Raw genomic sequence first — 13,960 nt, forward strand, 5'->3', positions numbered from 1 at the left:
GTTTCTAAAACCAAATTTATAAATGATTTTTAAATAACACTTTTCCTTTCTCATTAGCTAAGAAATCTTCGAAACAAACTTTTCATAAAAGAAACTTCATTGCAAGAGATGAAGAATGAGCTAGAAAGTTACAAAGAAAAGAATGTGCAACAGTCATTCCACATAATGTCCCTGAAAGATGATATCAAGGACCTAGAAGAACTTGTTGCTTCTCTCACCAGAATTAAATCTTTGAAAAACATCAATATTCAGAATCTTGAAAGAGGCAACTGGGATCTAACTAGAAGAATTATAGAACTAGAAAACCTTCTAAGGTAGGGAATTTTCTAGTTTGTTTTCAAAAATGTCATTTGTCATAAGCTTGCAAATAATATATGAACCTCATATCCTGATTGATCACAGAATTTAAATCTAATGGAATTTTAAATACAGACTCAAAATTATATTTAAAAAAACATTTTTTACTGAGATATAATTTTCATTTCATTAAAATTCACCCTTTTGCAATATACAATTCAGTAGTTTTTAGTATATTCACAAGGTTGTGCAAGCATCACCGCTCTCTACTTTCAGAATGTTTCCATCAACCCCTAAAGAAACCCCATGTCTGTTAGGAGTTACTCCCCATTCCACTTTCTCCAGTCTCTGGCAATCTACTTTCTTTCTCTGTGGACTTGCCTTTTCTGGACATTTCATATGAATGAAATGATACATACAATATACGGCCTCTGTGTCTGACTTCTTTCATTTAGCGCAATGATTTCAAGATTCATCACCGTTTAGCATGAATCAGTACTTCATTTTTTGTATTGCTGAATAATATTCCATCATAAGGATACACCACATTTTATTTATCCATTCATCAGTTGATGAACATTGGGTTGTTTCCTTTGCAGGGGACTTTATGAATAAGCTGCTATGAGCATTCTTATATGAGTTTTTATATGACTGTATGTTTTATTTCTCTTAGGTATATGCCTTAGGAGTAGAATTGCTGGGTCGTAAAGTAACCCTATGTTTAACTTTTTGAGGTTACTTCTGAGCAACTTCCAGGCTGGTTTCCAAAATCTTTTAATTTTGATGAAGTTTATCTTTTTTTTGTTGTTGTCATTTGTGTCTTTGGTGTTATATCAAAGAAACCATTGCCTAATCCAGTATCACAAAGATTTACACGTATGTTTTCTTTTAATAGTTATTGTTTTAGTACTTAAATTTTTGTCTTTGATCCATTTTGACTAATTAAAAAATTTTATTTTATTGAAGTATAGTTGATTTACAATGTTGTGTTAATTTTTCTGTACAGCAAATTAAGTTATACATATACATACATTCTATTTTATATAGTTTTCTATTATGGTTTATCACAGGATATTGAATATAGTTCCCTGTGCTATACAGTAGGGCCTTGTTTATCCATTCTATGTATAATAGTTTGCATCTGCTAATCAAAAACTCCCAATCCATTCCTCCCCCACACTCCCTTCCCCTTGGCAACCACAAGTCTCTTCTCTATGTCTGTGAATCTGTTTCTGTTTTGTAGATAAGTTCATTTGTACCCTTTTTTTAGATTCTACATATAAGTGATATCATATGGTATTTGACTTTCTCTTTCTGACTTAGTATGATAATCTCTAGGTCCATTCATGTTGCTACAAATGGCATTATTTCATTCTTTTTTATAGTTTTGTCCAGATATATGCCCAGGAATGGGATTGCTGGATTATATGGGCAACTCTATTTTTAGTTTTTAGAGGAACCTCCATACTGTTTTACATAGTGGCTGCAGCAATTTACATTCCCACCAACAGTGTAGGAGGGTTCCCTTTTCTCCACACCCTCTCCAGCATTTGTTATTTGTAGACTTTTAAAAAAACTTTTTATTGGAGACAAATATATATGTAATAGTTTTTCATATCTTAAGTATAAATCCTAATGAATTGTGGACTTTTTAATGATGGCCATTCTGAGCCATGTGAGATGATACCTCATTGTACTTTTGATTTGCATTTCTCTAATAATTAGTGATGTTAAGCATATTTTCATGTGCTTTTTGGCCATCTATATGTCTTCTTTGGAGAGATGTATTTAGGTCTTCTGCCCATTTTTCGATTGGATTGTTTGTTTTTTGGTTGTTGAGTTCTGTGAGCTGTTTGTATATTTTGTAAATTAAGCCCTTGTCGGTCGCGTCATTTACAAATATTTTCTCCCATCCTGTAGGTTGTCTTTTCATTTTGTTTATGGTTTCCTTTGCTGTACGAGAGCTTGTTAGTTTCATCAGGTCCCATTTGTTTATTTTTGCTTTTATTTTTATTGCCGTGGGAGACTGACCTAAGAAAACATTGGTACGATTTATGCATTTTGACTAATTTTTCTATAAGTGTGAGTTAGGGGGTCCCAATTCATTCTGTTTTTAAAAAATTTTATTGGAGTATAGTTGATTTACAATGTTGTGTTAGTTTCTGCTGTACAGTGAAGTGAATCAGTTATACATATACACACTTTTTTAGATTCTTTTCCCATATATGTCATTACAGAGTATTGAGTAGAGTTCCCTGTACTATACAGTAAGTCCTTATTAGTTATCTATTTTATGTATAGTAGTCAAATTCATTCTTTTTCATATGAAGATCCACTTGTTGTCCCAGCACCACATGTTGAAAAGATTATTCTTTCTCCCATTGAGTTGTCTTGACAATTTTGCAAAAAAAATCAATTGACCATAAATGTATTCATTTAATTCTGGACTCTCAATTCTATTTCACTGGTCTATATGTGTATTCTCATACCAGTACCACACTGTCCTAATTACTGTAGCTTTGTAGTAAGTTTTGAAATGTGAGTCCTCAAACTTTTTATTTTCAAGACTGTTTTGGCTACTCTGGGTCCCTTACTTTTCGATATGAATTTTAAGATTGGTTTGTTGGTTTCTGTAAAAAAGGGAGCTGAGATTTTGATAGGGATTGTGTTGAATCTGTAGATCAATTTGGGGAATACTGTCATATTAAGTCTTTAATCCATGAATATGGGGCATCTTTCCATTTATTTAGGTCTTTAATTCCTTTCAAAAAATATTTTGCAGTTTTTAGTGAATGTCTTACATTTTTTTTGTTAAATTTATTTCTTCATTTCTAAGTATTTTATTCTTATTTATGCATTGGAAAGAGAACTGTTTCCTAATTTTGTTTTTGGATTGTTCATTTTCAGAGAATAGAAATATAGTGGATTTTTCTATGTCAATCTTGTGTCCTGCTAACCTTGCTGAACTTGTTTATTAGCTCCTATAGGTTTTCCTGTGTGTGTGTGTGTTTGTGTGTATTCTGTAAGATTTTCTCTATACAAGACCATGTTATTGGCAAAGAGATTTACTTCTTCCTTTCTATTTATTTATTTATTGAAGTATAGTTGATTTACAATGTTGTATTAGTTTCAGGTGTACAGCAAAGTGATATATAGATATAGATATAGGTATATATATATATATCCTTTTTCAGATTCTTTTCCCATATAAGTTATTACAAAATATTACTATAGTTTCCTGTACTATACAGTAGGTTCTTGTTGTGTATTTTATATACAGTGGTGTGCATCAGTGAATCCCAAACTCATAATTAATCCTCCCTCCTCCACCCTTTGGTAACCATAAGTTTGTTTTCTATGGCTGTGAGTTTTTAAAATAAGTTCATTTGTATCATTTTTTTTAGATTCCACATATAAGTGATATCATATGGCATTTGTCTTTCTCTTTCTGACTTACTTCACTTGGCATGATAATCTCTATGTCCATACATGTTGCTGCAAATGGCATTATTTCATTCTTTTTTATGGCTGAATAATATTCCACTGTATATATATACCACGTCTTCTTTATCCATTCATCTGTTGATGGACGTTTAAGTTGTCCATGTCCTGGCTATTGTAAATAGTGCTGCTATGAACATTGGGGTACATGTATCTCTTCCAATTAAAGTTTTCATCTTTTCCAGATATATGCCCAGGAGTGGGATTGCTGGATCATATGGTAACTTTATTTTCAGTTTTTTAAAGAGCCTCCATACTGTTCTCTATAGTGGCTGCACCAATTTACGTTCCCACAGTGTAGGAGGGTTCCTTTTTCTCCACACCCTCTCCAGCATTTATAATTTGTACACTTTTTGATGATGGCCATTCTAACCTGTGAGAGGTGATACCTCACTGTAGTTTTGGTTTGCATTTCTCTAATAATTAGAGATATTGAGCACCTTTTCATGTGCCTTTTGGCCATCTGTATGTCTTCTTTGGAGAAATGTCTATTTAGCTCTTCTGCCCATTTTTTTTAATTGGGTTTTTTGTTTTTTTGATATTGAGCTATATGAGCTGTTTGTATATTTTGGAAATTAAACCCTTGTCAGTCACATCATTTGCAAATACTTTTTCCCAATCTGTAGGTTGTCTTTTCGTTTTGTTTATGGTTTCATTTGCTGTGCAAAAGATTTTAAGTTTAATTAGGTACCATTTGCTTATTTTTGCTTTTATTTCCATTACTGTAGGAGACCCATCCAAAAACTTATTGCTGTGATTTATGACAAAGAGCATTCTGCCTATGTTTTCCTCTAGGGATTTTATGGTATCTGGTGTTACATTTAGGTCTTTAATCCATTTTGAGTTTATTTTTATATATGGTATTAGAGGATGTTCTAATTTCATTCTTTTACATGTAGCTGTCCAGTTTTCCCAACACCACTTATTGAAGAGACTGTCTTTCCTCCATTGTATATTCTTTCCTCCTCTGTAGTAGATTAATAGACCATAAGTGCATGGGTTTATTTCTGGGCTTGCTATCCTATTCCATTGGTCTACATGTCTGTTTTTGTGCCAGTACCGTACTGTTTGGATTACTGTAGCTTTGTAGTATAGTCTGAAGTCAGGGAACATGATTCCTCCAGCTCTGTTCTTCTTTCCCAAGATCGTTTTGGCTATTTGGGGTCTTTTGTGTTTACATACAAATTTTAAAATTATTTGTTCTAGTTCTGTGAATAATGCCATTGGTAATTTGATAGATATTGCATTGAATCTGTAGACTGCCTTGGTTAGTATGCTCATGTTAAATAATATTAATTCTTTTGATCCAAGAACATGGGATATCTTTCCATCTGTTGTGTTGTCTTCAATTTCTTTCATCGGTGTCTCATAATTTTTGGTAGGTTTATTTCTAGGCATTTTTTTCTTTTTGATGTGGTGGTAATGGGATTGTTTCCTTAATTTCTCTTTCTGATAGTTTATTTAGTGTATAGAAATGCAACAGATTTCTTTATTTTAATTTTTATCTTACATCTTTACCAAATTCATTGATGAGCTCTAGTAGTTTTCTGGTGGTGTTTTTAGGATTTTGTATGTATAGTATCATGTCATCTGCAAACAGTGACAGTTTTATTTCTTCCTTTTGAATTTGGATTCCTTTTATTTCTTTATCTTCTCTGATTTCTGTGCCTAGGATTTCCAAACCTATGTTGAATAAAAGTGGCAAGAGTGGGCATACTTATCTTGTTCCTGATCTTAGAAGGAATGCTTTCAGCTTTTCACCATTGAGTATGATGTTGTGTGTAGCTGTGGGTTTGTCATATACAGCCTTTATTATGTTGAGGTATTACTTCTTCCTTTCTAATCTGGATGCTTTTAAGTTATTTTTCTTGTCTATTGCCTTGACTCAAACTTCCAGTGCAGTATTGAAAGAAAGTCGTGAGAAACAGACATCCTTCTTTTGTTCTTGATCTTAGGTGGTGGTGGTGGGGGGTTCAGTCTTTTACCATTAAATACGTTTTCAGCTATGGGTTTTTTGTAGATGTCCTTTATCAGGTTGAGGAAATTCGCTTCTACGTTTGTTGAGTGTTTTTATCATTAAAATGTGTTGGATTTTGTCAAATGATTTTTCTGCATTTATTGGGATGATTGTGTGGTTTTGTCCTTTATACAATGCGTTATTCTTAGACCCGTGGTTACTTAATTGGTTTACAGACAGAGGAGATATGTGATCATGTGCACTTGGTTGATAGGAGGAGAAACAAAGTCATTAATTTTCCCTCTTATAATATGAATAATATTTAAGTTAGTCATACAATATGAAAAGCTGTTGTATTCAGATGTGAAGCTGTTTCTATTCTACATTAGTTAGTATATATTGCCTCAATGAATAGGTTGAAGTTTCTTCTGGGTCTTGCATTTCCAAAATCTCTTTTAAAAAGAAACTATATAGGATCTTAAAACTAAGTGATAAAACAAACCTTTACTCAGGCTGAGAAATTATTAAAATTAAAGGCTAGCAAGAGGGAGAGTAGGATTTCCTTTCTTTCTGGTTGTGCAGTGTATGAAAAAAGAAGACTGACAAAGTTCAAATGAAGAACTGTTTAAAAGAAATTCATCATTCCAATAATTATCTTCTCAGTGATAAGCTACCACCTGAAGTTGGTCTATAGTTTAACTCCTAACAGCTGACCAAGCATTGCAGACTCTTCAGCACAATTTTTAATACGGCTGTAGAGTGAGTCACTCAGGACTTTTTGTTTTGTCTTTGATGCCAACAAGGAAGATGGCTATGTAGCATACCATACACATTTTTTTTCATATTTATGTTCATGTTGAAGAGGAAGAGAATTGGAAGCTGTTCCTATGGAGTGAACTCTGGAGGAAACTTGGGACAAAGGATTGTTCTTAGGCCCTATCTGGTCCTCAGCCCCTTTAACTGTCCTCTCTTTGCATTTAGTGCAGTTGGGAATAAATTTTCAGACCCAGCACATTTTGCTTTTGTTCTATTGGTTACTGAAAGAGGTATGTTGAAATCTCCAATTATGATTGTGCTTCTCACTTTTTGTTCAACTTTTGCTTTATGTATTTTGAAACTATTTGCATTCTAATATAGGATGTCTATATCTTTCTGTTGAATTGTCACTTTTATTAATATAAAATGTCCCTTTTATTTATTTATTTATTTATTTATTTGTATCTATCCTGCTTAGGATTTGCAGAACTTACTGAATCTATCAATTGATGTCTTTCATCAGGTTTCGAAAATTCTTGGGAATTATTATTTTTTAAATATTGTTTCTGTCCCATTCTGTGTCTACTCTCATTCTAAGACTACAGTTGCAGGTGTCAGACATTTTGAGTGTGACCTACATGTTTCTAATATAATTTTTTTAATTAAAATTTTCTCTTTAGATAATTCAGATAATTTCTTTGATCTGACTCAAATTCACTAATTCTGTAGGATGCAAATCTTAGATAGAAGAGAACATAAAAAGCATGGAAGATGAACTGAAACTTTAACCTAGCCTCAAGGTAGAAAACGTTACCGATGCCTACCAATGGTTAATCAAAACAAGAAGCAAATAATTAACTGTTTGTATATTTGATAATAAAACAAATTTTTACATATTCTATTCTCTATTGCTGTATTAATATTTCTAATTCCTTTACCCCTCGTGCAACCCCATTCAGGGATTCAGTTGAAGAACCCATGCAAGTGTTACTAGAATGGGAGTACATTTCTCCCTCATCCCTTGTCCCTCGGTGTCTACAGGAGATGGTTCCAGGACCCCTGAGGGTACCAAAATCTGCAGATGCTAAATCCCTTATATGAAATAGTATAGTATTTGCATATAACCTATGCACATCTCCTGTGTATTTTAAATCATCTCTAGATTACTTCTAATACCTAATACTATGTAAATGCTATGTAAATGGTTGCTGGTGTGAGGCAAATTTAAGTTTTGCTTTTTGGAACCTTCTGAAAAGAATCTTTGTGAATATTTTCAATCCATGGTTGGTTGAATCCATGGATGTGGAACCCTCGAATACAGAGGCCCACTGTGCTTGTACACATGTGGAACCTCCTGATCATCACAATATTACCATAGTAGCAGACAGACATTCATACTCAAATTTCCTCTTGAAAAGAATGGTTTCAAAATTGACCTCCCCCAGGGGAACGACTACAGTACTTAACACTGGATTGTTGTTCTCTTCATTTCTCTACCATTTCTTGTCTCTCCCTAGAAATAGTTGGGTAACTGCACAGCTCTTTTCATAAGAAATACATTTTTACTTGATACACATGTTTAATATACTTTAAATGGGGGATATTTCTTTTTATTATTTTAATTGAAATTTGAAAATTGGTTTCAAGATATCATTACCTGCCAATATCTTACACAGAGTACATCTGATTGAAAGAAAAAAAGCCGAGCGAAAAGTAGACCTTTTGGAGAAAAAGTTAGCAGGTGTTAACAGATTCACCCCTTATATGAGAATGAAAGAACAAGAAGACAGTTTCATGATGAAGGTGAGAACAACTTTTGATTGATTTTTGAAGAAACAGGATTTTTTATTACCTTGTGTTACTCCAGATGATAATTGGCAAATGTTGAGTGGTTTATTGGTCTTCTTCTTATGGAGGATAAAAGGAAGCAGTACAGCATGGCAGACTGGAAGAGTTTCTGAGGTATGGAGAAAAAGTGCAAGGCAGATCTGAAGGTCTCTGTGATACTAAAGAAAAGGTTAGAGGGAATGGAGCTTTGAGAGAAATGGGAGGAGGTGGTGGTTAGAGAGTGAAATATTCAAGTTTTAAATTTCTGGTATGGGTTAGTTCCTGCTGCTGACAACATCTGGGTTTTTGGAGTTGGGTATAAGGATTGAATAGGGATGTAGGTGAAAGTCATTGAAACTGAAGCACAGGAGTCACAAAACTAAACTGGTGGATCATCTACATGGACATTGAAATCTAGAATTACGGCATGAGTTGGGTTTAGAAGGAAGAGGTTATCCTGCTCCCTAGTAGATAGCAATTCACAGGATGAATGGAAGTTTTATGGAAGAATGTTGGAGGAGGATGGGAGATGGACTACTGTCAAGGAAGTGGTAAAAGTTTATTTTGAAATCCATGGACCCAAACTGTTTATTATATATTCTGAATGTAAAATAAGGCCCATCATGATCCCCTTACTGTGAGGAGTTCTACTTAAAAAAATTCAGCAACTACTTTCAGAGTTTAAAGTAATTCCAATTTTTAATCACCTCTTTCAAGTAATTCACAGTAACACTTTCCATGTTTTTGACTTCTCTGACTTATCTGTCACATCTCCGAAAACCTCTCCCACACCAGAGTCCATGTAGCTCTGACCTTTTCTTCCACTGCTCTTTTATTCTACCTCTTTTTTCTGGGCTTTTAGTGAGACAAACCCATCATTACTTCAACAACTCTAGCTCCCCTTCTATTTCCCAGTTTCACATGACAAAAAGCCCAGAAACTAAACTTGTTACAGTTTTCAGAATAGAAGGTGGCAAGAGGTGAAAAGAAGACTCGAATTTATAAAGGCAGAATATTCCTGGGAGAAGTCGGGGGAAGGAGAAGTACAAGCATTATCTTTTATTTTTTTCCTGTTTACAGTGGAAGCAGGGTGCTTAAAAGGGAAAGGTTGGGGGAAAGAAATGTGAGTTATTTATGCTTTTACATTATCAAAGCTGTTACTATTAAATGATGTTCTATAATCATAATTAAATCATTATGAAAATATCCATTTCCCTGCCAGCTTTTCACTTAATAGTCATAGCATTCATTGACAATCCTTGCCTGAATCAGTTATTTTTTTAGGAGAAGTAAAATGTTGAGTTTTAAAATTCTATCATTATTCCTACATTTATTAGCTCAAAATATTCTGTAAACAGTTCCTCCATAAACTGGAGCAGTTCGGTCAGCTGCTTCTCTAAGCTAAATTTCCTATGTTCTCAAAGTAGTTTCTCTATAACATCATTTTTATTGCCCTCCCCACCTGCCCCCACATAATATTTTAATACCTCTTGATGTTCTAGTTTACCCTTTTGAGTATGTCCTTGTCTCTCTTATGACTCTGTAACTCTTTATTTCTATTGAGAGCCTTTTCTCCTGAAGCTTTGTATTATGACTATACTTTTATTTCAAAAGGAGGGAAGTAGATGTCTCAATATTAAATTCCATATGGGAAGTTTAACATGTGTGTCGGCATATTTAGGACAAAGATGAAGCTATCCTGGTCAAGAACTTTGAGAGAGACAACATTTTTCACTCTGAAGGACCAAAAGATGGACAGAAAATTTGGGATAAATGTCAACAAGATTTGATCCATAAGGAAAAACAATTACCTGAGTTAGACAGACCTCCGTATTCATTCAGATGGGAAACTAAAACTGTGCCATCCCTCTATCAGAAATTCCTCAGTCAGTTGTCTACTCTTCCCAGCAACAGTGTTGAACTCATACCAGCCACAGAGGAAGGTGTGAAAGGGAGCATTCAGGAGACTGGTGCAAATGAGCAATCTTGGAAGTCCGTAAGTGTATTGACAGATGAGTTACTCTTTCAAATTAGTTTTAAGGTGTGGGTTTTGATGTTAGCTGATTTAGTAAACTCTGTGGCTCTGAGTTTATTTTTATTACTATAGTGATAAAAGGGAAGAGGATGTCCATTATCACAGTAGAGGTAGTATAGTGTGTTTGTTAAGAGCTGAGAGGATTGGTATGAATCCCAGCTCTGCCATTAGCAACTGTGTGCTCTTGGGCAGGTTACTTATGCCTCTGTGCCTCAGTTTCATTTGTAAATTTTGGCAGGAGTGGGGGTAGGGTTGGGGTAGGTTTAGTTCCTGTCCCACAGAATGGTTGTAAGGATTAAATGGATTAATACATGATAAATGCTTCAGTTCAGTAAGCTCAATGAATGCTAGCTTAAAAATAGTGGTGTGATGAGGATAATGTTTCCATCATGATCAAACACTGGTCAGTTCAGTCAGTGCAGTTAAATAAATTATTAAGTCAGTCATTTGTTTGAATTTACTGGTCAAGTCTATGGAAAGATTGATCCAGCAAGTTTAAGTGGATGTATCTCCTTGTTCTGTCCAAATCATTTTAGTAAAATTTCATGACTCTTCACCCTAAAATTCAGATGAAAATAGGTATTGCTTAAATTCAATGTGTTAGTAAAACCTATTACACAGTAGTCTGTTTATTGTATAGTTACAAATTTTTTATGCTCTGCTCTCTTAAAATTCATTATACAGTTTTATTTCTCAGTACTCACTAAAATGTCTTATTTTTATATATCAAACCTTTCTGTTTCTTTTTTAAAAACTAGCTTATACATGTCAAATCTTCTTAAATGTCTTCCCCATTCATCTATTTTAGTAACTTAATGTTCTAAGTAGAACTTGCAAATAGTTTTGAAAAATACAAATCATGGACCATCAGGATGTTTTATCTATTTTTTTTTCCCTGCAGGGAGCTGAAGGCCACCAGCAGGAAGTTCAGATGCTCACTAAGCAATTGGAGAAGCAGTATCATCACTGTGAAGAAACTACTGGAGAATCATCTGACACTGTGGAAAAGTATAAGGAACAAAAAAGACCTTTGAAAAGTCTGAAAGGAAAAATTGCTATTAATGATCTTTTTCCAGGGAGATTAGACTTGGACACGAACAAAGTAAGAATTTCCTGAAGTATAAGGCATTTCTTTGACAATGAAAATGATCATCTTTTATTATACTATCTAATGTTCAAAGCTGTTAATGCTATTTGTACTTTTCTTAGTATTAGGAAAGGGAGGAAAATTTGCTACAATCTTTTGAACATTCTGATTGTATCAAAAAGCCTTTCCTTACTCCATATCTCCCATTTCTCTACTGTACATATTTGATATTTATTGTAAGCATTGTTAACACATTTCTTAATGTACTTTTAAAAGAGGATTAGAGGGAAAGGAGCTCAAAGGAATGACTCTCTAAAGGGGGAATTTCAGGTGTACTGTGTCAGCTAGATATGATGGGCATTGGGAACGGGCTGTTGGTGAAATTCCTCAATAATTACCTTGTAGACAATTTCCTTCTCTATTTTCTGCTTCTCTGCATCTATAAGGAAAAGGTCAATCCTAAAAGTGGAATGGGAATAGGTAGGATGATTTTCAGGAGATTTTGATTCTATTTCACTACCTCTTCACAGAATTGCTTGTCATACCCATACCTATATTATACTATTTCTATAATTACTGTGCCCCAAAGCATAAACTTACTCACTCACTACTCACTCATTTAGTCTCTTATTCCATTCATTCATTCATTGATCCAATATATTTTGATCCCTGAGTTTTTTTTTTAATATAGAACATTAAAAAAATTTTTTTTTAAATTTTATTTTTGGCTGCATTGGGTCTTCGTTGTTGCATGTGGGCTGTCTCTAGTTGCGGCGAGCAGGTCTTCGTTGTGGTGTGCGGGCTTCTCATTGCGGTGTCTTCTCTTGTTGCAGAGCACGGGATCTAGACACACGGGCTTCAGTAGTTGTGGCACATGGGCTCAATAGTTGTGTCTCGCAGAGTGGAGGCTCTAGAGTGGCCCTAGAGAGGCTCTAGAGAGGCTCAGTAGTTGTGGCACACAGGCTTAGTTGCTTCGTGGCATGTGGGATCTTCCTGGATCAGGGATCGAACCCGTGTCCCCTGCATTGGCAGGCGGATTCTTAACCACTGCACCACCAGGGAAATCCTGAGCACTTGGTTTTTAAAAACTTCCAGCACCTAGTGAGGTGGTATCGGCAATGTACTCCACAGAGTCCAAAGATGAATCCAGCTTCTACCTCTGCTCTTGAATCTGTAATTGATGATGATTCATTTCCATGCAAATTTTAAAAATACAATATTAAATTTTAAGAATATACAAATAGCGCATGCTTTCCGCAACCCTTGAAAACATGTTAAAAGGTTTGAAGGAAACAATAATAATCTTCTCTAACCCCCTTTCTGCCTATTTCATGTTGGTAACCAATGTGTCTATATCTTTTACAACTATTGCAATGATTATGGAAATATATGAATATATATATGTAGGTGTTGGTATTTTTACAAAACTGGGACTGTACCAGTCAAAATACTCTTCTTACTTGGTAAGAAGTAGGTACCTCATGGTCTTTCCTTAGGTCAAAAGATATAGATTTAACTTATTCCCTTAACAGCTGTACAGTATTCCATACTGTGTATATAACTTATTTATTCAACCAATTCCCTATTAAGAATTATTGATGGTCCTTCTCTTATTTCCACTTTTTATGCCACTACAAATAATGCTGAAATAAGTATGTATATACATATATCTTTCCACACTGGTGCTTCCTCTCCCTATGGGGCTGAGTTCTAAATGTGGAAATATAGGATCACAGTGTATGAGTATTTTCTTTTAAAATTTTTTTCTTTGGCTGCGCTGCACAGCTTGTGGGATTTTAGTTCCCTAACCAGGTATTGAACCCGGAGCCCCAGCAGTGAGAGCTTTGAGTCCTAACCACTGGATCACCAGGGAATATCCTAAGTATTTTAAAGTTTAATAGCCATTGCCAGAACACTACCTTGCAAAAGGCAGTTCGCTTTCCAAATAGCAATACATGAATGTTTCCTCTTCACATCCTAGCCAGCATTGGATGCTGTCATCCTTTTAGAGTGTGTGTTTGTGCGAGTTAGGTTAAAATGGTACAGTTTTTACATTTACCTTACTACTAGTAAGGTTGAGTAACTTTCTTTTTTAATGCTGTTGACCACTTGGATTCCCTTGCCTCCCCATTCCTCACAATTGGACCTCAGATACAGAAGGTTGAGTTAATCAAAGTCCATGGTTTTTAATGCATTAATTTGGGCCATGGAAGGTCTCTCTCTTATTTATTTATTCTTTCCTTGGATCTTGTCCATTGCCTCCCCAAAAGGAAGTCAATCTAATATGTTTAATGTGTATTTCTTTGTTTATATGTGTTTCTTTAAATGTAATTTTTGTGCAAGTATTTTAAATTTGCATAAGTGGTATCGTGTTAAAAATCTCATTCTAGGGCTTCCCTGGTGGCGCAGTGGTTGAGAGTCCACCTGCCGATGCAGGGGACACGGGTTCGTGCCCCGGCCCGGGAAGATCCCACATACCGTGGAGCGGCTGGGCCCGTGA

General features: G+C 34.8%; 1 protein-coding gene across 1 annotated transcript in view; it reads left to right on the top strand.

Annotated features, from left to right (window-relative positions):
* The window catches only part of LOC132417758 (coiled-coil domain-containing protein 170-like), a 44,590-nt gene that overhangs the window by 18,057 nt on the left and 12,573 nt on the right, over window positions 1-13,960 (top strand). The window contains exons 3-6 of the mRNA XM_060001547.1: window positions 58-314; window positions 8,188-8,314; window positions 10,020-10,334; window positions 11,275-11,475. Coding sequence (XP_059857530.1) covers window positions 58-314; window positions 8,188-8,314; window positions 10,020-10,334; window positions 11,275-11,475 — 900 coding nt within the window. The remainder of the gene's footprint in view (window positions 1-57; window positions 315-8,187; window positions 8,315-10,019; window positions 10,335-11,274; window positions 11,476-13,960) is intronic.

The sequence above is a fragment of the Delphinus delphis genome, chromosome 2, assembly GCF_949987515.2.
Source record: "Delphinus delphis chromosome 2, mDelDel1.2, whole genome shotgun sequence".
In the NCBI taxonomy this organism is placed as follows: Eukaryota; Metazoa; Chordata; class Mammalia; order Artiodactyla; family Delphinidae; genus Delphinus; species Delphinus delphis.